Source organism: Carassius gibelio, chromosome A13 (assembly GCF_023724105.1).
Source record: "Carassius gibelio isolate Cgi1373 ecotype wild population from Czech Republic chromosome A13, carGib1.2-hapl.c, whole genome shotgun sequence".
Classification (NCBI taxonomy): domain Eukaryota; kingdom Metazoa; phylum Chordata; class Actinopteri; order Cypriniformes; family Cyprinidae; genus Carassius; species Carassius gibelio.
In genome coordinates, this window is record NC_068383.1 from 11,865,143 (window position 1) to 11,890,770 (window position 25,628).

The 25,628-nt window shown below is 37.0% G+C and overlaps 1 protein-coding gene across 6 annotated transcripts in view; it reads right to left on the bottom strand.

Annotated features, from left to right (window-relative positions):
* Positions 1-2,533: 2,533 nt before the first annotated feature.
* The window catches only part of fbxw4 (F-box and WD repeat domain containing 4), a 33,931-nt gene continuing 10,836 nt past the window's right edge, over positions 2,534-25,628 (bottom strand). For 4 of the 6 annotated variants that reach the window (XM_052612963.1, XM_052612964.1, XM_052612968.1 and 1 more), the window contains 4 exons: positions 13,537-13,602; positions 6,188-6,328; positions 3,119-3,260; positions 2,534-3,037 (listed from right to left, as the gene is read on the bottom strand). In XM_052612963.1, coding sequence (XP_052468923.1) covers positions 2,903-3,037; positions 3,119-3,260; positions 6,188-6,328; positions 13,537-13,602 — 484 coding nt within the window. In that variant the 3' untranslated portion in view covers positions 2,534-2,902. The remainder of the gene's footprint in view (positions 3,038-3,118; positions 3,261-6,187; positions 6,329-13,536; positions 13,603-25,628) is intronic. The other 2 variants (XM_052612967.1, XM_052612965.1) reach the window with 2 other exon arrangements.

Sequence of the window (25,628 nt, forward strand, 5' to 3'; positions counted from 1 at the left end):
ATTGTATTACAGCAATTCTCTTGTTTTACATGCTTTTATAGAAGGCACACTGTGTAAATTTCACTGCTTTCATTTTAGGAATATTCACAATGTCATCCTCAATATGAGTGAGTGCCCATTTCCTGCTGAGCTCAAAACCTATGGATTATTATTTATTAAACTGACCACGTCTTTCAGTCCCAGGAGGCCATATTTCCTGCATGATTGTACAATATCTGCACGGAGGTGTAGGCATTCCTTTTATCCTCAATGACAAAATCAGCTAATGGATTGTCCCATATTGCATATGATCTAATTTATTCCATGATTGACCATAAATCGCATCAAGCCCAATATGAGCCCCAGCTTTTAAGAATCACACAGAGGAGCAACTATGCTGTGCATTACCTGGGGTTGTCAAATGTTTCTTCTTAGTAGTTTATTTAAAAAAAAATTATGGTAAGCATATGTTAGATTAAATGTTCCTATGATGATGTTAAAAGTTAGTGTTCCTTTAAAGGCATAGTTGGCCCAGAATGTTTAATAGCCATAATTTATTCATGTTCTTCATGGCTTTAGAAGAATTTGAATACAGCACCAGATTCTCTTATGGTGCTTTTAATACATTTCTGAAAACTTGACCGCCCCAGTCCTCATTCATTTTGATGAAAAAGTAGCCAAAATATTCTTAAATAAAATGAGGGTGAATAAATTATGGCAAAATTATTAGGTGGAATATTCCACTAAATCCTATAATACAGATATTTTTTTCTGCCCAAAATATATGTAAGATAAATGCTAAATATATATTGTAAACAGCAAGGCCTAATATATTATAAAATGTAATTCAAAGAGCAAGAAAATTTATTTGCAAGTGCAAAATGTACTTTTCTTAATATATGTTGAACATTATAAATATATATAGTTAATAAAACTTACAGAAAATATGTGAAAATAACAATGTTAATATGTAATATAATTTAAAATATATGTTTGTATATTTAAAAATATTTTTACATATCTAACAATATAATTTTGTGCCATATGGAGTTGTATCAAGCATGTGTATGACACATTTTGTTTGTTTTTCTTTGACATCCCTGAGATATTTCAAGGATAACATTTTCCTATGAGTTATCACTGAGGAATCTCAAAGGAAAAGAGACCTGCCTGGAGTGTGTTGGGACAAAACCTTTGCATTGACATCCAGTGACTGCACCAAATCCAAGTGGGCTTTAACATCAGAAGCATGAGGTATTTGTTTTGGGATGGCATGGATTAACCATGTCAGTGCAGGCCTCTGCTAGCTCTGAATGCTAATGCGCTCAGCTATTTCTATGCTGTGAATCACTTCTTTTCGAGGAATAGGCAAATTAGCAGCATGTGACTGTCTTCTTTAGTTGTTCTGTTTGCCTCTTTGGAGATGTTGGCTCCTACACACAATAGCCACCCATAGCTTTTAAGGCCTAGCATTTGATCTCAAGATTTCTCACTTTATGGTGTATAACACTAATTGAAAACACTTACAGGGTCACCAAATGTCTTCCTTGTCTCTTTAGGAAAACACACTCAAAAAAAGATTAAAACACATGTAAATGAAACAGTTATGATTTTTCATCCTTAAAGGAATTGTTTACCCAAAAATTGCTGTAAATTTACTCACCCTCAGGCCATCTAAGATGTAGATGAGTTTGTTTCTTCATCAGAATAGATTTGCATTACATCACTTGTTCACCAATGGATCCTGTGCGCTGAGTGGGTGCCGTCAGAATGAGTTCTAGCAGCTGATTAAAACATAAGTAATCGACATGACTCAAGTCCATCAAGTTCTGAAGTGAAAAGCTGCGTGTGTGTAACAAAACAAATCCATCAAAATGTTTTAACCTCAAACTGTTGCTCCTGACTAAAATTCGAGTCCTCTATCCATAATAATGCATTCACAAATTCTGAGATTTACAACTAGAAGTCACTAATTTGCAATGACAGTTCAACAACAAGACCACTGGCAATGGGATGTGATAGAGTCCATTGATTCCACAAGTTTATGCACCTTATGTAAATGAGTAATGCAATGACTACCAATAGGAGTCAAGACATTGGCGCATGCGTGATCTGTCTCTTGTGAGATACCGTAGTGAAGTGTCAGAAAGATGAAGTGCTAAAGTAAGCATTTAAAAAATTGTGCATGAAAAACTGTCAAAAATGGTGAGAGTCTGATTCATGAATTGATAATGATGATGCATTATGCATAAATGCAATTTATATACAAACACTTTCCCCTCCAGGATGTTAATTTTTAACAGTAAGAATACTGATTTCTCTTCAAAATAGAATGACATCCTGTTTGTGATGTGATTTTCTAAAGCTATGGCCGATAATAATATAGTTTCGATAATAATAGGGCATCTAGCAATAGGAACGGATACTAGCGACAAACTACAAGTCATAAAATGGTGTACGTGTGAGCGAGGTGTTATGGATTCAATGTAAACAACAACTGTCCAAGGAATTCAGAGCAAGCCTTGGCTAACTGAGAACAAAAAGAGACAACATACAAAGAAAACAAAACACATTTAATTGGCTCATTGTTGGAAAAATATACTTTCAGCTATCATATGTGCTGTGGTGAAGCTTAAATCCCCGCAGTGGATGCTGGCAGCTTTGAGCAGTGTTTGTTTTAGAGATCTCAGAGGTCGCTGGCAATGTGTTAAGTCCGTTAAGACTCGGGCCACAAAAGGTCGTGAACCCTGCTCGCTCTCATAAGCCTGTGGAAATATCCAACAGGTCACAACTGTATCATTAGCTGCACCAATTAGCCAAAGCCAAGATGGCTACTTCCCCATTTAAGGGTCTTAGACCATTACTAAGGGCTTGGAGGAGATGAAGAACGAGCCTACAAGTCTCAAGCAACATTAAGTTATGGTTATTTCCAGGACTGGGACGCTGCAGTTCTGAAGTCAAGGGAGTAGAGGACAGAGGCCAGGGCAGCGTACAGATGTGTGGTGTTGAAGCACAGGCTGTACACTGGGCTGCTGGTGGTGGGCGCCAACTGGAACATCTGTCAACCGATTATTGCAAAGATGAATATTACTACAATAAAATATCAAATGAAAAGATGCTGAAACATGCTCACAGTTACCTGTAAACAGCGGGTTTTCCGTTTGTCCCAAAGGCGGACTACTCCATAGTATGATGAACCACTGGCAATCATGTGATTCTTGTCTGTCTTTATACAGTAAAGGGCACTGTCATGAGGCTCCTCCCACTCCATCACACATTTCCTGTTAGAAAGGTAAATCCAGTGCACATATTGATCAGCTGCTACAAATATATTGCTTTATAGGGTAGTTCAACCAACACTGCCTCTTTAAGTTGGCCAAATGATTAAATATGCAGAAGTGCACATGATTTAAGAGCTACAGCAGTTATATTTAAACTGTGGTATGATCTTCACATTAAGCTGGTGTGTGGACTATCTTTACAATCCTTTTTTTGTAGCTCGACAGTCCCTGGTCACCATGTGTCTGTATAGAAAGCAACAGCGTGACATTCTTCAAAATATCTTCTTTTGTGGTCCACACAACATAGTGTTACTTAAGTATCAGTGAGATACTTTTACAGTTTTTAATAATATTTTGAATCAACTTTTTATTTTTTTTCTGTTTTCATTTGACTTTTAAAGTTTTAGTAATCAGTTTGTCAATTTTATGTTTTAGTTTTTTTATTTATTTAAATGTCTGTAAAGTTTTTATCCATTTTTATTTCAGTCTTAGTTATTCTAGAACATCAAGTTAACATCAAGTGCCTTGCCTTGCCTTAATGAAAATAGAAATGTTGCCTTAGAAACTAGCTGAAATAAAATACATACAAATAAATATATATATATTTATTTATACACACACACATTTTCAGTTAATATTTATTACAAATAACAAAATATTTTTTATGGTTTTAGTTTTAGTTAAGTATAACAACCCTGGAAGAACAAATGTCATACTGGTTTGGAATGACAAGGGTGAGTAAATCTTGACAAAATGTTCATTTTTGGATGTCCTGTTCTTTTAAAGAATAATGGGTTATTCATGTTCCCTAATAAGTATAGCTAGGATTAGCATAATGGACATCACACAAAAATAAAAATCACTGAATCAAATTTCCAACTAAAATGAACGTATATTTGGACAGATTCTGAAGTAGTGAAGTCCACACCACAACTCCAGCCATTGTCACGCTATATTAGACCGGCCTTAAAGCACAGGGCCAAAGCCACCATGGCTAGCTCTCCCTGTGCGGCTTAAGGGCGAGTGTCTTATTTGCGCTGGCAGGCCACAAGGGTGAAACCTCATCCCTTGTTTACGGAAAGGGGCTTTCTTGTTTTAGAGCAGGTCGAGAAAAAAAAAAGGGAAGGACAGGACAAGTGTCTGCGCGTGTGCTGAGCCAATAGAGATCAATTCTCCATTAATGGTGTGCTGAATAAATCATGGAGAGGGAGTGTGGCTGGGCCGTGTGGCAGACAGCAGGGCAGCAGGAGCGTGCGGGAAATGTCTGGATCGCATCTTGCTGTGATGCACATGTGTACACACATGCACTCACACAGAGGATCCTTAAACAGGAGCTTGGTCATTCCTCATACACATTAAAATTTCATCATATAACAATTCGCAATACAGTTTAATACACTGTCAGAAAAAAAAATACTTTAAACATTCAACATCCTGTCGCTTGGAAAAAATCATTAAAGGGACATCTTTTTACCTTATCTACTGCTAAAAGGTGTATATTAGTACTTTAAGAAGTATGTACCTTATGGGGTAAACAATTTCATTTTCAGGGAATTGCCTCAGTGACAAGCAGTTGCATCTCTAAAGGTACAACTGTTGCACATTTTTTGTAAAAGTACACCTGAAATTAAAATGACTTATTACTTAAAAATGAAAACAACAGCTCTAGCATCAAGTATTAGCAATGCAGTTTATAAATGTGATATTTTATGCCGTTTTTTTCATTCAAAAACATTGCATCGTGTTTGATAAAAGTACAGAAATTTGTTGACAATAAGATGTAACAAACTCCGTCATTCAAGCTATTTCTCAATACTTTAGAGTGCAGTTCTATATATTTTGTATATAATTGTCCCATCTTTTTAGTTCCACAACATTAGAAATCCTGTTCATTTTCTTGGCATAAAAATGATCAAATTAGAATTTAAGTTATATGTATATAATATATAATAATATATTAAAGTAATAATAATAAGTAGCCTAATATATTAAATATTAGGTATTTTGTTTGGAGTTTAAATATATATTAAAAAAAAACTTAATTCAAAAGGTTTGTCATTAAACGAATCTGTCATCTCTCGTCTCCCATTTTTAACCCCTTGTATATGCAACAATACGACCTGCAAGGTGCTGAGCAATCCAATTCAACTGAAGAGACGTGCACACATCCTCTTCAATTATTCACAATTCATCTAAAAATGTATTTCACACACTTACCCATCATGTACAGTTTTCTCTACAAGTGAATGCAGGTGCCCTCTTTTCATAGAAAATGACGACTTTCAGATGACTAACGGCTTTAAATCAAGACGTACCACATATTGAGTCCTGACTGGTCCTACTGTGAATTATTGATATCTTAAGAGGGGACATTTGCCCCTCCCCAAACTCTCCAGGGCCCTCTTTCAATCACCTCTGATTTGTGTTACTTGACTGCCCATATGCGATTGTGAGGATCCCCCCTCCCCAAAGCCCTACATAGAGCCTCCGTCCACCCCACCAGCGGCTCGCTAATCCCCAGCACCCACCCCGTTGTCCTGGAGACACACTGCACCACATCAATATGGCCGCCAACTGGTGTGGACTTGGGTGGGTGAGAGTCCCGGCGCAAGAGCCTCTCTCGACGAGGGGGTCCTTTTCAATCTCTCAGAGGAACAATTGTGTCCACAGACCCAAGAGGAGGCTCAAGTCTGGCTTCTTTTTTTATCTAAACGGTACTCTATACACAGGAGGGCTTATTAGATTAACAGAGAACACTAATCTTCCTCACAGGCTCTCCGAGACGTACTGGCTAACTTTATTAGTCTCAGTAGACAAGGCCAAATCTGCTGACAGCACAGGTCAATGTAAGAACTGAGCCTAATTTAACTCAAATCATAAACGGTGAGGTGCTGGAGGTTCCCAGAAGCAGAAGAACTGGGCAGTACCTGGAGCAGACGCGCAAATCCCAATAGCGGATGAAAGTGTCGTATCCACAGGTGAGGAGCTGGAAGGGAGACTCATAGGCAATGTCCAACACACCTGCGCCACGGCGGAACTCTGTACCGAGACACGACAACAGGTGACACCTGGGAGAAAGAGATGAGAGAAGAAGCTTTCAGATTATACCTTGTCAAACCTCACTGAGAAAGATTAACACATTAATAAACACAGACAGACGAGTTGGAACTACGCAGACTTGCTGGAGGCCAGTCATTCCAGAGAGCGAGTTGAAAGACAACTGGACAAGTGAGGTCATCTGCGTCTCGTCATCTGAGTATCAGTTTTATCAAAGCGATTCAGTGACTGGCAGGCTCATAAAACGGGTCGTGTTTACTTGTTGAGATTGGAACATCTCCCAGTCTTCACATCTCAGAGTCAATAAAGCTCTAATTTCAAACCAAACGCCTTCATTTGCTCACTTAATCTCTTATTACCATTAAATCCCACTATACTGGTGCGTTTGCAATGTCTGTAGACCACACAAAAGCTAAATTAAGTCTTAGGATGAGGAGATCAAAAGTAAACACCTTTCTGACTTTGAATGGGCTGATAAAGCAGCTTAGTTTGGCCATAAGGTACGTTCCCAGATACGCGAAGAACCGAAAGGAGTGGAAGAAAGGAGATTCGAGGGTAGAAGTGGGGGGTGTTGGGAATAGCACCACGCATCTATGATCACAGACCCAATGGTTCCACAGCGCCCTCCGCCCCCACCCGCGCCGCAGAGGCCAGATTATTGTAGAATCACAATTTCTTTGTTGCCATTTAATTCCCTCCATGACCGTGACTGTGCGTGACTAGTGGACCTTTGATACCTGGACCCTAGCAACCATTTACGGGAGCCCAATGGCCATAGCGACCACCCCCCACGTCCGAGATCTCCTGTGAGCTTGTTCACCATGGGCAGACTGGTAATCCCCAGCCTTCGCTCTGGGGGAGACAAGGGGGGTCTTTCTCAGACACAAGCTCTTTAAGAGATAGTCCCACAGAACCAAAGGCCAAGACCCCGGTGGGCCGAAAGACAAACTCTCTTGTAGCCCCTCGGGCATCTGCATACCCATCATTTACCCCTTGCTGCTAAAATAACACGCTGGCAACAACTTGAACTGATGACAGTGCTGAACAATGGGGATAATCAATTAAATGACACAAAACGTTTGTTTGCAAAACACGCAATTTGCATCAGATATTTCTTTTTTAAGTGCTTTAGGAAACTCAGGTCGAGAGAGAGAAAGAGAGAGAGAGAAGTCTGCCTTTGACTCTCTACAAATGTCAAAGCGCGAAGTGCTGAGAAAAACAAGCATCGTAAATGAAGTCCTCACATCTGTGCTCTGATTTTAAAGCCAGTAATAGCACTGTTCCAAGTACAACAGCAAACACCCAGGATTCTTAAATTGTTAGGTCACAGGTTTTTTTTATGTGTCCCATGTTTTTTTCTCCCATTTTAGAGAGAACCTGCGAAGATTACAGGATGAAGGATAACCATATAATCTTTTAAATTACTGCATCTGCATGGCAGGCGAGCTTGTTCTCCCAGCGTCTGATCTGTTAGGGAACGTGCGGTGAGACTGTCCCTGCTCCAAACATTGTCTGATCACGGTCGGTTTGACGAGAGCTTCTGATTGAGTGAGAAAAGGTTAGAGGGCTGCTAAGGAAAAATTGATCTTCGATTTAAACTCAAGAGTACAGGAGTCCTTTAGCAGAGTGATGGCATGTGCTTTATTAAGGTCAGAAGGTGAAATGGACAGATTAATTAAGACATGAGAGCGCCTGTCCCAGTGGAGTAATACATATACAGTGTGTCAACCAACATTCCCTCTCGAACGTGGTTCAAAGACGGCCAAACAAAGGTGGTTTGCCTTCTCCTCCTTTAAGCAAGCAAAACTAGAAATTAAGTAACAATAAGTGGGGCCCTATCGTGGCTTTTTTCACAGCTCTTGCAGAAGGAGACATCTAATGTTCAGACATGTGGAAGCTGAGAGGTCACTAACAGACATGTCAGGGGCAACTGTGATATTTGCAATCTGCTAAAGTGATCACATGAACAATGTAGCCACCAAATACAGACAGACAAACTAGAGGGAAAAAAGCTTTATTTTCTATATCCTTTTAAAGCGTTCCTCAAAGAGCAACTGACCTCAACCTAATCCTCTTTGACCCCTGGACATGTTTGAGCTCAAGCAAAAACAGCACTTGCAATACTTAGCCACTCACCCATACAGAATTTGCAGTTTCTTCAGAATATTTAAAAAACATAGTTATGAGTAACACAGTCTTAATGGCACTTAAAAGTATAATTAAATTATATTTAAGAATAGATAGATATGAATAGATTATAAATTACACACACACACACACACACACACACACACACACACATATATATATATATATATATATATATATATATATATATATATATATATATATATATATATATATATATATATATATATATATATATATATATATTCATACACACACACACTCTAATATGAAGTTGTTTGGAAGAATACCATAATTATAAAAAAAAACTATATACAATATCTGTAATTAAATAAATTAAAAAACTAAAATAAAAGTGGAATATATATATATATATATATATATATATATATATATATATATATATATAGTTTATAATTTAAATATATAGTTTATAATTAAAAAAATCGAATAATAATATGTATACATATAGAATTTAAAAAAGAATCTTTAGCAATTTGCTTGGGATTGTATAAATCCCTATTCTACAATATAAAGAATGGCATGTGTTCATAAGTAGTCAAGAGTTATGGTCTCAGGGCCATCAAGAAAAATGGTGAGTCTTGCCTCACTAACAGTCCTTTGTCTTTGTTTGACCATTTGGGTCACACACACACACACACACACACACTTTATGAAAGGGAACTTTAATGAATTGATGGATTTTGAAAAAGGGAAATGATGAGGACATTTCTTTGGGTGTTAGATCCACAGGAAAGGGTCATTTTGAGCTAAAGCTCTTGTAAGGTTAAGTGTAGAGGGTAAACTGGCACAGGGAAGCTAGGGGAAACATTCAGTGCCCTGAAAGGATGTGAGACAGGTACATAAAGAGCCCTGCTGAGGTTTTCAGGGCCTAAAACAAACAGAAATCACATTGTGCCATCTGCATGTCAACCAATTTAGCCATGAAACAGGACAATGGAGACTTTTAAATGTCACACGTGTTCTCATAAAAACAATGAGATTGCAATTTGTATAACAGCTCTTGGTAGGATCCAGCCGTTTAACCCTTTTCTTTGAGAGAAAAAATGTCAAGAATTTCTGGGCAATTGTGAGATTCCTTGATTTTCTAGAGCCCCATGAAAACTTAGGGGTCCTTTTAAAGCGCCACTTGGGTTTCCCTGACTATGGCTGATCACAGACTTTTTACATTAAAGAGGAGAAAGACATTAAAGAAAGAGCATAAGTGCCATGTCCAGGGCAAGTCAGAAATTTCTTTATTATGAAAGTTGAATTAAAAGTTGGCACAGACAACGTAATCCATATTCAGGGTCTAAAACAAACTTTTGCCACATCAAATTGAGCCATTCTTTTGTCCCACCTATCATTTTACATAATTTTTATGAAAAAAACTGAGTTATTTACTCACATTTGGTGCTTAGAATAATTTTTCCATGCTATCCGTATGGCAAAAAAAAAAACAATATTACCATTTTCATGTAAATATTACTTAATACATTTACATTAAAACAACATTCACATCCATTTTGGCAAAGCAGTAAAACTTTGCTTTGGTGTCTGGGGATTGATCGTCTGTCTTCCGCCTGATGGTTATATCAAGCATTTTTCAAGCACTGGACTTAAAAGACACTATAGAAAACAACATGCTACTGTGTTTCTGAAGATCCTTTACTATCCAGTGAACTTAGCTATTCTTTTGCTTAACATAAAACCAATCTTGACATTACAGAGCTACTGTACAGTCAACACTCCTGTGGCAAACAGGTTGGATGTTTGTTCTGACTGAGGTAAATGTAACTGCTTGAATGTGTTTTATGTTTATGCAGGGTTATGCTGGTTGCCTGTCTGGGAAATGTTAAAAAGGGAGACATAGGAACACACGCACACACACACACACACACATACACAGCCCCCATTCCCTGTCACCCCCCAGCCCCTCCACTCATCAGTCGGTTTCTCAGCCCCCTGTGACTGGCGGCTTTGTGCTCCTCACACAAGGTGCACCTGATTACTAGACGGGAACACATTATGGCAGGATACAACTGACCCTAGTGCAGTTACACAAAGACAACACGACTCACTCCAGGACAGGTCACTAAACGCTCCTGAGACACTTAACACTCAGGTAATGCTCTCAGTGTTAAAATGCACATATTTTTCACATAAAACTAATCCAGTAATGTGTGACACAAAAATCTACTGAAACCTCTCTTCTAAAAGAAAGTACAACTATATGTGATAAAATATTACCTGAAGCTAATATTAATAATCAAGAATTTTTAAATAATAATAATTAAATTAATGTATAGTATATATAACGTTTGGGATATAGATATTTAATGTGTTTGTTTAAGAAGTCTCTTATGCTCAAGGTTAATAATATTTCACAGTATAACAGTCTTTACAGTCTTTTGATCAAAGAAAAAAACTACTTTAAAAACAGTTATATTGCGAAATATTACAGTTTGGGGTCAGCTGGATTTAAAAATAAAAATATGGTCCCACTTTATATTAGGTGGCCTTAACTACTATGTACTTACATAAAAAATAAGTACAATGTACTTATTGTGTTCATATTGTATTGTAAAACACTTCTGCTGCTATTGAGGTGGGATAGGGGTAAGTTTAAGGGTGGGTTAAGGTGTAAAGTATGGGTCAACAGTGTAATTATAAATGTAATTACAGAAATTAAATACAGATGTAATACATGTAGTTTAAAAAAAATATATAAGTACAATCTAAAAACATGTACACAATAAGTACATTGTACTAAATTATTAATTAAAATGTAAGTACATAGTAGTTAAGGCCACTTAATATAAAGTGGGTCCAAAAATATTATATATTTTTTATTTATTAAGGATGCATTAGATTTTTCAACAGTGAAAGGCATTTGGAATGTTACAATTTAGATTTTTATTCAGCAAAGATTCCTTAAAAAATTAAACACTGACTTTCCACAAAAACATAAAGCAGCATAATCATTTTCAGCATTCATTATAATAAGAATTATATATTGGGCACCAAATCAGCATATTAGAATGATTTCTGAAGGATCATGACATTTTAAAATATACTGAAATAGAAAATATATTTCAAATTGTAATAATATACAGTTATTACAGTTTAAAGAAATACAGCTTCGATAAAGCATAAAGGATTTCTTTGAAAAAATCATGAGAAAAAAAAAAAATCTCACCAAGCCCAAACTTTTTGATGATATATAACATTTCTGAAAAAATGTCTGTTTTAAATCAAAGCAACAAAGACTCTTGCCTGTTCACTGACTGTCACACCTCTGTGTAACCTTAATTGGTTCCTAGTTTAACAGGGCTGTAGTAAGTCTAACTTGATTCAATGGCCTGTGTACCTGTGCGTGCATCTGCATTCTGATAGCCGGTCAGCCCACGTGTCCATCAAGCTGACACTGGCGACCCGCGCCTCACAGATCAAACACAAGCACATCGGTGGGTCACTTTAATCTTGCCTCAACTTTTGTGTTCCGGTGTTCTATTGAACGTGTGATTCCCAAGGAAATCTGTCTGGAATCGCCTCTACTCCTTCTCTGCAATTTTTCCCATCTCAGATTTCTTTGTCATTTGGTACCGGAACTCACCCCCCTCCCCCACCAACCATCTCCTCTTTACTTTCCTAAAACTGACAACATGCAAGTAGGCTGAATTCAACAGGTAAAGCTGAGGAATTACGGAAACCCGTCAGGTTGTATCAGGTTTAAGCCTGGCCTTTCATGACAGGAATTTTTAAGTCAGCTTTGAACTTCCCAAAGAGAAAGAGATAATGGTGCAGACTTTCAACATCATGATAAAGTTTCTACTTTCACTTCGTGTGAAATGAACAGTTTCTAATAGAAACACATCAGAATTCCTTTTTGAGTTTTATACATGTAGGATTCACATTTAACTAAATGTTGCTATGAAACCTTATGCATTAAATCTTAAATTGTAATGGTAATTTCGATAAGAAGCAGAAAACTAATTTTTGCGGGGCTATTTACACAACATATAATTTCAATTAATTGTGTAAAATAATAACAATAATGATGATGTAAAGGTTTGCTGACAAAACAAAAATACCATAACCTTCAATAGGACAAATAGATATTACAATAAAATTAGGGCTGTCAAATGATTACAATTTTTAATCAAATTAATCAGAATTTTCAGTGGATTAATCAGGATTAATCCCTATTTGCAATTACACCTGAATCCTAACCATTTTTTTTTTCTGAAATGCATACCAAAAGATAAATAACAGGACACAGATACATCATTTTCATGTATTGATTCATCAATATATGGTTCTTTTTTTCTGAATTTCAAAAGTTTAACATTTACAGTACTTAGATTAAATTTACCTGAGCACTATATCAATCCATGCCATTTAACTACAGATAGTGTAAGAGTTTTAGGTGAACCAGTGGTTAAATATAGTCACATATCTATGAAATTGTGCATAGAGAAACTCGAAAGAATGAACTCAGAAACACAAACATGCGCCACCGTCACATAAGCAGCACTCTGGGCACTCTTGTTTTTGGGAGGTGTTCATTTGCTCTGCCACAATACTTTAGGATCGATATTTTCACGTTCTGAAGGCTTCAAGTGCCAGTAAAACCAAGTAAAATGCATATGCTTTTCCAAAAAGCTGTAATTTTCGCTGCATTGCATGTATGCGTTCTGCGCATGCACAGTGTGAAACACAGGACGCTATAACAGGAAGAAGCTCCAGCGTATCAAAGTCGTCTCTGTTTATCGAGCTTGGCATGAATGTATTTGAGAGTAACTGGGGTAAAACCTTAAGCTTCTTTCTGTGTTTTCGTCGTGGCGCTCGCCGCTGTTTTTTACTATCTTGAGAATTCAGAGATCGACGAGACTTTCCTGACCTGAATAATTTGTCACACTGCGCATGCGTGAAATGCATTAAAAAATTTGATGTAATTAACAACAAACAACTAATTAACGTCGTTAACGCGCTATTTTTGACAGCCCTAATATATATATATATATATATATATATATGTATATATTTATGTAGAAATACAAAAACATACCTTTCTGTGTCCCAGATTCGAAGAGGAGCAAAATTCTCACAGCAGGCTGTTCCTGTCACAAAGTTGCTGCAAAGATATAAAGACCTTTAGTAATGATGGCATTTTAGGCATAATAATAATAATAATAATAATAATAATAATAATAATAATAATGATAATGAGCCAACATCTTATACCAGATTTGGCAAAGGTTTATTCATACTAATAATTACAAAATACTAAGACTAGTACGAATAATATTATTAGTTTGTATTTATTATTAAGAAAACTTTACAAAATCTGGGATTAAGAGCCTTCAGTGCCTTTCAGAACATTTGCTGAAATAATCTTTGCTCCAGCATTTAATGCTTTTAGCATTTAAATACTGAGCAGGTGACGTGACAGTGGAGTAATATTTTGGCTCCTGGATAGAATACACACAGAGCATTAAAAACTAATTTTGAAAAGTGAATGGAGCGTAGCGAGGTGTAAAGACTGGCTAAAGGGTATGTTGAGACAACGGATTTGTTCACAGATGTGTTTTCATTCACAAGACATCCAGGGGGAAAAAGAAAGAAAAAGAAAAAGAAACAAAAACACTCAGATGCCCCTTTTTTAGTTGGGTGACAGATTGAAATGAATTGAGCAGGTACAGGTGGGCGGGTGTGTGAGTGCATGGGGTTTTGAACTGCGCGATACGTGATTAGAGCCCTCCTGGAGAGCTGGGATTGGCGGGCGAGGCTCAAGGCTCTCCTGCTCCCTGCATTGTGTTCGGAGGTGAGCTGAACAATAGGGCCCTCACACTAGTGAACACACAGGAATGTGCCTGTTTTAGCACTCAGGTATTTCTACAATGCCCTGCTGGGATGGTCTCTTTCAATGACAGAATGCTTTCTCAGTCTCTGTGCCAACTATGTACAGTGTTTTGCAGCGTCAACATGCCTCGCAGCGAATGCTTACTGACGCACGATGCGAGAAGTGAGTAAAACTACACAAATCACAAAGCAGCTCCCTCTCTCACATACTTTCATACCCCTAGAGAAACCTAGAGTAAGTGCAGGGGGGCTCTTCGCCCTCCCACTAACATCAACCAAAGAAACAGGCTTCACAATGGAATACCAGTGTGGCCTCAAATTAACAACCAACCCGTGTGAATAAGCTCTGTAGCGCCTGGTGTCCAACTCCAAACCCCCAGCACCAAACCAGAGATGGACAGTGACCCTTCATCTCACTCATACAACATATGCGGGGTCAGTTGGTTAAGGCTGATTTATACATCTGTATCAAACCTACGCTGTAGCCTACGATAAAGCCTGACGTGCACCTCTCCAAAAATCGAACACCGCGTCAAATCTATGCGGACCGCAAGCGCTGTGTTGGGTCTGCTTGAACTCCTCCCTCCATAGGTACTTGAGTTTTGTGTGTTTAAGTGCACTTTAATATATTTTACTATTACACCTTCTTATATAAAATAAAACGAAGCATAGAACAAGTGTCTTTTCATTTATTATACTACAGCATTATACATCAGTACACTGTAAAACCGAACAGTGAAATTAATCAAATGAAATTAGTTAATTGCACTCAAATATTAATGAAAGTTAATTGGACTTAATTTAAATAAGTTCTGTAAACTCAAAATTGTTGTAGTAAGGTGAACTTAAAAAATTATTGCGTTTTCAAGTTCCCAGCATGCTTTGCATCAGAAAACAACGAAAATAAATGTAGAAATTAAGTGTTATTTTGTGTGTTTTTACACAAGATTAACATAGAGGGATTTAAGTTGGTACTTAAACGTTGTGTTATGTCAGAACTCACAAAGGTTTCTATTATGTTGTTTTTGTAGTGTTACCGTTGTGGTGAAGAGTAGAGCCTGTGGTTAGGTTTAGGATGGACAACAATAGACTATGTTTGAGGGTATTTCCCACATTATATGAGTTGAAAAATACAGAAAATTTTGAGTGAAGTACTCTCTAATTATAAGTTGAGAAATTAGTGGTGGAAATTATGATTCTTTCTAGTGATTCGTTCATTTTCAGTTCGTTCACCAAAATGATTCGTTCAGAATCGTTCACTGATTCGTTCAGTGACCATTTCTTCGTATTACACAAAATAAGCCAGCAGATAGCAAAAAGTGTATTGTGTTGTTATGTCTTAAGTCAACGAACGTATTCACTTGTTACAAAAACTGATCTGGCTTTATTAAAATGTGTGTATAATCGCATTCAATATATAAAGTCTAATTAAGTTGTTCAAATGAACAAAGCACAAGGTTTTCTTGCCTAAATAGCATTTTAATTGTTTGGTCAGACAGTTTGTTTATTATATATTCACATTCATCAATCGTGGATTAAACGTGGAGTTGCTAAATATCACAACAAGCGTATGTGCACAATACAGTAACTATAACTGCGCTTTGCATTTTTGCGAGATTGACATGCTAAATAGCAGACTGACCCGGTTTACTCTCATTCATTTCGTTCACGAACGAGATAAGCTATGTACCAGTTCATTTCATTCACGAACGACATGTATCCGTTCATTCAGATCGTTCACGAATGACATGTGTGCCAGTTCAGTCATTTCATTCACGAACGAGATTTTCTAAATCATTCAACTAATGCACGAACGACATGTGCTTTGCCGATTGAGAAACGTGATTGGTAAACTGTTTGCCAGAATATACCCTGACCATCAGGTCAGTCATTTCATTCACGAACGAGATGTATCATTCAACTCGTGCACGAACGACATGTGTGCCAGTTCAGTCATTTCATTCACGAACGCTATGTATCAGCTCATTCAACTCATTCACGAACGACATGGGTACCAGTTCAGTAATTTCGTTCACGAACGATAAGATCTCTAGATCTAGTTCAGACTCATATGAAACTCGTTCATTGAAGGGCGTTTTCGTTCACTACATTCAACAAATCAAATACTCTGTCACATCTTATACTCGAAGGCTATTGGCTCGAGGTTGAGTAATTCTTTGACAGGATGAAACAGTTGTTACCTGGTGCACTGAGCTGCGCATGCGCTGCTTATAGCGCCGCGCTGCTGTGGAGGGAGGAACTTCACTGAACGAGAAATATGAGTCAGTGGATTACGTGAACGAGAACGATTCGTTCACCTAAAAGATTTGTTCAAAAAGAACGATTCGTTCACGAACGACACATCACTATGAGAAATATCAATATTTATAAGATAACTGAGATAATTTAAGGCAACTGGAAATGTAATTTTTAGTGTAATGTAATTTTTAAACTTAAGAGTTCTGTGAACTTATTAGGGTTTACAGTGTATGGTAACAGACACTTAAAAATATATATTTTATTGAACTAAAAAAAATATTAAGTTAATTTGACTTAAAATTTTCAATGTAATCTGTTTCAACAATTTTTTTGAGTTAAGTGTACTTGTCGGGTTTTACAGTGTAGTTGTCTGCGACAAACAATGCTGATCTGCCATGATACAAGTCCTTGAGGAGATAGAAAGAATGCAATCTTCTCCTGTTTCATTGTTGTCTCATTTTTGTAGTTTTAAATAATGATTTGAAATTTATTTGCCACCATCATGCTATAATGCTTCTCCAACAAGCTGTTTCTTCTTTGGCTTTTGCCATGGTCTTTTGGTTACACAAGCAAAATGCATGTGGACACTGCAGACTAGCGGTTTGCAAGTGTACTGCATGTCGATGCGGACAACAACGCATCTAAAATAATAAGTATAAATTAAAACTGACACATAGCCTATGGCGTAAAGGCTATGGCGTAGGTTCGACGCGGAAGTATAAACTGGGCATTAAGGCCTGTTCACACCAACAACAATAAAGATAATATAGTTCTAAAAACTGTTCTAAATTTAAATGAATAGCAGAGTCCACACCGCAACTATAATGTTAACAGCACAGAGGGACAATATCGTTAGAATCACTTTCAGAACGATTTTTAATATAGTTATCTAATTAACTAATATAGTTATCATTAAAATGTTCATATTTGGTTGAAAATTTTTGCTTGCTTTCAGGTAGGAAATTGAATATTTGGTGAGGTAAAAACATAACAATTGACAGTAAAATTAGTGCCAAACAAAAACCCAACAAGTCACTGAAAATTAGAAACTGAGATATGCAAACAAAATGCAAACCCATTTTTGGTGTAAAAAAAGGTAGAAAGAAAGAAAGAAAGAAAGAAAGAAAGAGAGCGCTAGTAAAGTTGAGGGAACATGCGTTCTCATCTGTGATGGCTTCAGTTGGTTTGTTCATTGAGGGCCCAAGCATATTGGCAAAGACAGCCATGGCAGCTGTCAACCCAGTTAGCGGTGGCCCATCAACCATATTCAGCTCGCCTGGCCAGTGCTGGCATTTTAATTACTGTTGGGTAAACTCATTTGCCCCAATGAAGGCTGTGTGCCCTAATAGAATATGCAGCCTGCCTGACCTTTGAACCTGTGTGACACACGATGAAATAGGGGCAAGGCCAAAGCTCTCTCTTCCCAGCCCTTATTACTCTATTACTTCAATTACGTATCCCTCAGTGAGTCCGATTGTGAAGAAACACAAGGGAGGGAGAGAAAAGGAGAAAAATAGAACACCACAATTAAATACATTTTTGTCTCCCAGACAAGTTTTGATTGATCTAAAAGGGACTTCTAGTGATATTATAGCTGTAAAAGGTCAAAGCCTCTGTCTCGCCTAATGTGCCTCCACCTTCCCTCGACCTCATGCCCCCTCTAAACTGAAGAACATGGACAATCTCCCTCCAAAGCCCCCGGCCCACGCTGCCCACCCCGAACCCCATCTCCTAGGCCCCAAAAAACCAGCACGCCTCAGGATCATTAGAACATGTCAGGGGTTCACTGCCAACACAACCATTTTGGTAACCTAATCAGCTGACATCATTATTCGAGGAACTGTGCAGCATGAAATTAGTGCCGGGGTCACACAAACTTTAATTTAGCCCTTGCTGGGAGAGGAACTCCACACTAACAACATTGTTAGGGCCAAACCAACACAAGCAACCTACATTGATAATAACAAGAAATGTTTCTTGAGCACAAAATCTGCAAAATGAATAATTTCTGAAAATGTGACACTGAAGACTGGTGTAATTGGCTTTTGATAAATTTGTCATCACAGAAATAAATTACATGTGGAATTATATTCAAATAGAAATCACTTATTTTAAATTGAAATAATATTTCAAAATATTACTGTTTTGGATCAAATAAATGCAGTCTTGGGGAGCATAAGAAACATCTATCAAAAACAAAAAAATCTTACTGACCATAAACTTTTTGAAAAGTAGTTTAATAAAAAGTATATCACAGAAAAGTTCATATAACAAACATAACAATAACAGTAAAATATTGACAATTTTCTTTACAAATTAATAAAAAAGAGATTTTATTTATATATTTGGGGTGGAACAATACATTTATTCGTACAAAACTGTCACGATACGAACATATTGGTTCGGTGCATGAGGCCTTACAGCGAATACAGGCCATTCACCTGCAATCCAGAAGGTGGCGCACACAGTAACGCAACGCTGTTTGATAACCGCTCGCCAGCAAAAGAACAGCGAATGTCATGAGTTCCGCACTTGAAAACAAAGCCTGGATTCACTGGTTTCACGATGAAATTCGATTATGATTATCATGTCAACGATTCAATTCAATTCAATATCACGATGCCTCACAAGGCATCATGATTACAACAAATTTATTTTGTGCATTTTTATTAAATTATATAAAGCAGGCTACTTTTTAAAATAATTATGTTAATTAATTAGTATATAATGAATTAATTATTATTAAGAATTAAAAGTAAATATAGTGTCAAAATATACAAGCAAAAATAAAGTGGGGGGCCAGATAGACAATTACAAGTGATAAACAAAAAGCACTTTCAGTATTTGGGAGTGCTCGGAGTATCGAAAGTTTAAAGATAATAATAGTTATGGGCTTTTATTTTTTTCTTATTCTTTTGACACTGGCAGCCTTATAGACTGCATTCACACTAATGCACAGATCTATTTCCACATATCAGACGTTTGGTCCTGTTCCGTAAACATAACTGTGTTGACATAAATTTTGTATCATAAAAGTACATGCAAGTGCATTTAACTGCAGCTGCGAGCTTCAGGACAAACAAATTCAAGGCACACATGAAAGTCTGTCAGTAGGTGAGTTTTGTGCATGTACTGCATTCCAAATGGCAGAAATGAAAGAATATCTAAAGTAAAGGACTAAAATAACAGAGAATGGAAGCGCTGTTAAGTCTTTAGCGCAAACTCGTTCCATACGCAGGAAAAAGCCAAGCTCCGATTTAAAAATAGAGTGCATTTTTAATACTCGTGTGACATGAGTGTCTGCGAATGACGTCATAGGCTATAATCGATTATGGTCTATTACTGCATCGATGCAGGATCGTCCATCGCAATGGATCGATGCAATGATTAATTTCGACACCCCTAACAGTGACCATGTGCTGATTCTGAATGTGTCTCTCACAGACTGGCAAAGGAGAATACTTTAAAGGCTTGTGTATAGGGCTGCTCAATTAACTGAAATTAAATTGCAAAGGCAATAAATCACGATTAGGCAGACGCTGCGATTGTCATGCGTATCTTTCAGTGAAGCACAGTTCTGTGATCAGCAGTAAATCTCCATCTGAAGGCCAGAGGGCGCTCTTGCACTGAAAATCCAAATATGCCCCAAAGAAGAAATTCAGGAAATGCCTATTGCTGCAGCTGAATAAACAGTAGATTTAACTGGTTTCATTGATTCAACGTGACTAATAAACACACGACTATGGCCATATATGGTTTATCTGAGTTCTTATTATTATAATTTACGATAGTAAAGTATATCTATAATGAAATTCTGATTGACATAGCCTTTATCGCAACTTAGAATACAATGAAATATTATCTGCCTTAATTATTCTGTTTAGGAAGCCATATCATCTCACTGAAGGCTTTATTTTAAACACTCAACTGACGTTATGAAGTGAATTTGGAGTTAAAATGTTATCAAATGTGTTATTTCACATTCTCTCAGATGGAGCAGCATTTACAACACAGAGCCGTAGTTCACTGAGAAGATACGCAATTATCACAAACAAGTTCGTCGATTTCATAATCTTACGATTATACTGTCTGCGATTATGAACGCGATTTTGGATAGCTTGTCAGAGAACTAGGGCTCTGTGTAGTAAATGCTTCACTACCTGAAAGCAGGTAATGGATATTTACTGCTAATCACAGAACCGATTTTACGGAATAAAATTTTATTTTGATAAAGAACCAACTGTGCTGTCAAATTAACATAGCTGGAACTGATGTGTGTGTGTGGGGGGGCGTGTTTTTGTGACATATCAGGACAAAACTCTGTATAATGACATGGGTATGACACAGGTATGAGGGTGACTTATGAGGACATAACCCATGTCCCCATTTTTAAAAACGCTTATGAATCTTACAGAATGAGATTTTTTGAGAAAGTAAAAATGCACAAAGTTTCCTGTGAGGGTTAGGGTTAGGTTTGGTGAAGGACCATAGAATATACAGTTTGTACAGTATAAAAACCATTATGCCTATGGGATGAACCCACTTTTCACAAAAACAAACGTGTGTGTGTGTGTGTGTTGGTGTGCGCACACTGGCGTGATCACTTCAACTGTTTCCTTATACCAGCAGAATCAACTTTAAACACTTATTGTCTTATAAATAATTTGTAAAATAAAGAAAACAAATAGGATGTCGCTTTTTTGAATTTCCTTTGTGAACAAATTAAGCCGGTCACAAAAATTGACTTAAACTCAGCATATATAGGCTACGTAACGTGTCGCACAGCTTTTTTCTCTTGTTTATCTGTAAAAAACTAAACCAAATAAATGTCAATAATTTATTCCTTGTATGTAAACATGTACTGCCGATTATATATATTTAACAGAATGTAATAATATTTAGTATTTTTACATCTAGGTTAAAAAATAGAGTAAAAAATAAAATAAAAAAAATAAAGTAAGCTAGCATAGTAGATTATTTTTTTTCCTGTTGTACAGAAATTGTATCGAACCGTGACCCCCTGAACCAAGGTACGTACCGAACCTTGAGATCTGTGTACCATTCCACCCCTAAGATATATGCATCCAAGCAAAATGAGGCACACCTACTAGAAAAACCAGCTCAAACAGTCAAGCTGTGTTTTTAAAAATATCAGCTGGTCCATGGTGGTCTACCAGCTCTAACCCGGTGGCTGTCCAGTAGGTCAACCACCTAGGTCCCAAAAAAAAAAAGAAAAGACCTTGTAATTAAAATCATTTATAATCTAGTAAAAAGTGGTAACCTGCAACTGTTACCTTAAATACTAATTTCTACTTGAATTAACCAATATAAATTTGCTTGTTTGTTATAAAATAATGAATTTAAGTGTATTTAAATTATGTTAAATAATACTCACTAGCATAAAACCACTTAATTTTCTGAATTTTTTTTTGTCCTCTCTCAGCAATAGGGAGTTATTTTATCTTACTGGTTCACACACACACACACGTTTGTTTTTGTGAAAAGTGGAGACATCCCATAGGCGTAACTGTTTTTATACTGTACAATATGTATATTATATGTCCCTATACCAACCCTACACCTAACCCTAACCCTCACGGGAAACTTTGTGCATTTTTACTTTTTTTAAAAAACTAATTCTGTATGGTTTACAAGCGTTTTGAAAAATGGGGACATGGGTTATATCCTCATAAGTCACCCTCTCTTTGTAATACCTGTGTCATACCCATGTCATTATACAGAGTTGTGTCACAAAAATAAGAGCACACACACACACACACACACATACACATACACACACAAGGTGTTGTAAAATCAAAACTTCTATTACTGTTTATATAAAAAGTGATAGAATGGAAAAAATAATAATAATACTAAATAAAAAATATAACTGTGCAATGATTATAATAAATGAGGAAAATATTTTAAACACAGTGAAATAAATCTACTGACCCCGAATGCATCTCAGTCTCTCTTAAAGCCCATGGGTAAAGACAGGGTTCAAAGGGAGTTTAACCCCCCCATGCATTGGCCTTGCAGTGGATGTTGTTCATTTGTTATAGCTGACCACTGGCTTTGTTCAAGGGGATGTTAGAGTGTTTTCATCTTAGTCCCTAAATATGTTTGAATTGAAAAGGGTTATGATGTACTTATATTGGCTGGAGGAACACAATAGACAGGGTCTTTCTCTTTCCCTCTCTGTGTCGACCCTACTGACCCGTCCTCCAGCCAAGCTACCCCAAAACCCCCTCCTGCCCCCTTGTTCAGTTCACACCTGAGTTCACAGACCTTTTGGCTTTCTGTTCATGTACCCTGCATCTGAGGTCAGAGGAACATTCCATACACCACATTTTGTTTAGCAGAGAGCAACAGCACCATATCAATTTAGACCAAAAATGATACAGAAAAAAACAAAAATGAGAAAGTCAGCAGCTAGTTTACGAAGACCTCATAACCTGCCACTAATTACATTACACATGTATCAGATAAAAAAAAATGACTAGGGAGCCATAAAAGACTCCTTAAATTAAAAAATTAGGAGCCAAGTTTTAATTACAAATTACAAAATATTTAATAAACATAAACATGAGAGCTTTCCAATATGCACCACTGAGTGACGTCTGTACTTCCCGGTCAGAGAGCACCTGTCCATCAAAAGCTCACCATCCAATCAGAGTAGATCACTGTTAAGCCCACCCCCACGAGAAGTTTGCGTCAAAACACCAAACGAAAAACTACGAAGCGTAAGCGAAATCTGTGGCAATGCATTCAGAATCCACGATTAGCGAAAAACTTATCTTTGAAAAACATTAACAAAGAATGAAGCATATTTGAAGAGCCTGTTAAATTTGTGCGACTGAGTTCATTTTTTTCATTTTCATTTGTGTTTTTCTTCTTTTTTAATAGGAAAATTTTTTATAGTTTCTGTAAAAGTTACATTCATTTTTATAAAGTTTCGTTCATTTTTATTGAAACAAATGTAATTCCATACCAATCAGAATCCACTTGATTTTAAAGAGCTACTTTAGCATTTAATGTAGCAGATGACAAAAATACAGCACACACTATATTGTATAGTAACAGAATGTTAGCTAATATACTGTAATTATCTTTATAATTATTGTCCTTGATGTTAACAGGCTTCTGCTCTAAAACAAAGATTACCACACTATACAATAGAATGACCAATATTTTGATATGACAATGTATCTCTAATCACAAATAATGGTTCTTGTTTCATTAGAATATTAAACAGACATAACAACCATAAAATGACTCACTGGGAATGAGTTGTGAACCTAGTAGCAGCTCTAAACGATCTTATTCAAATTGTGAACTCAAGTTTGAAACTGGGAATCTTTTTGACTGATAATTTGTTCATGAATTGCACATCTTGGCTCCCACTGTTTTCCATACAGCAGAAAGATATACGAGGAGATACTTGACGATACGAAAACTTTATTACTTTATACTGATACCGCTTTATTTACCCTACTTTCCATTTTAAATAATTGTCGCATTTTTTGCCACATTTCTTACCATTTTGGTCACAGTCTGGAGCTCTGTTTATGATGCCCTGGGTGTGCACCACTTGTGCTAGTACTGTTATTTCCATCTGGAAATTTAAATCTTTTTTAAGTTTAAAGTTTCTTCCCATTTGGAACTACAGGCTGCTTAGCAAAATTCTGGCACATTTTGACACATATATAAAATTTTCAAAATTACATGCTATTTTAATTAGAACTATTTTAAGCTAATGTCTCATTTAGTATTATGAAAATGTATCAGAACTTTTATCTCAACAGATTTAAAGCTGCAGTAGGGAACTTTTGACATTCTAGCGGTTAATAAACAGAACTGCTTGCGTCTTGCGGAAGAACATTGTAGCCGGAGCTACTTCTCTCTGTTTATGTCTATGAAGAATCACAAAGGTACTGGGTTACTCCGCCGCGGTACCCCCGAAGCAATCTAAAATAGTCCGAATATAAACACTTATTATAAGGTGTACCCTAGTGATTCAGGACAAGCTAAAAACACGGTTTGGAAAATGGATTCATGGTGTACTCACTTATTATGTTCATTTTTCAACATTTTGAACACAAACAAAGTTACGGACCGCAGCTCTGATTGGTTGTTTTTTACCGGGAGCGCATGACTTTCTGCAAATGGCAATGGGACCACTGGGAGGAGCCAGAGGAGCTTGATTTTTTTCACAGATTATCTGTCTCATATTCTACTGTCAGGACATAATGACAGGTTTAATAAATATGTAAAAAATATTTTTTTACAAAAGTTCCCTACAGCACCTTTAACTCTATCTGGCTAAAAAAGGCATGGACAATCGTGCATTACACCACAGCCACATAGTTGAACTCCCCAGCTAACTTTTGAGCAGAAATGCTTTTTAGGGAATAACAAAAGTTTCCATCTTAAATGCGCCTGGGGAACACCTGTATGTGGCATGTGTGTAATGATCTGCTTGTGCAAAGCCTGCATAAAAGGGGCATATTGACTGCAATTATTCAGGACACCACCTGCAGTCAGAGGCTAAAGCTCCCATGCTGTGCTTTCAGTAGTATGCGCCCTGTATTTAACGTGTGGGAACGCACATTCTGTCCGTTATCGCTTTATTGTTACAGATTCTTTCTTTTCTTGCTTTCTTTCTTGTTTTTTCAACTAATTGAATTCTTGACTCCTAAGACACGGCTCGCTCTCCCAGCATAAGAGAGAGAGAGAGAGAGAGAGAGATGAGAAGCAAATGAATTACATGAATTTCATTCTCTTTTTCCTCCTCTTTCTCTCTCTTTGCTTGAATGGGGTGGAGCAAAGGGGGTGAAATTGGGGCGGGTGAGCTTAGGGTGGAATAGAGGAGTACATCTCGATGTACTTTCATACTGAGGGTCATAGGTTACTCTCCCTCCATTTGCCAGAGAGTGGCTTTTGGGGGGCGGTTTATCCAACAATCATTTTCTTTGGAAAATTTCAAAGGCAGTAGTACCCCTGCAACATCTTTGTAGTTGTGCTTGACCAACTCTAAAC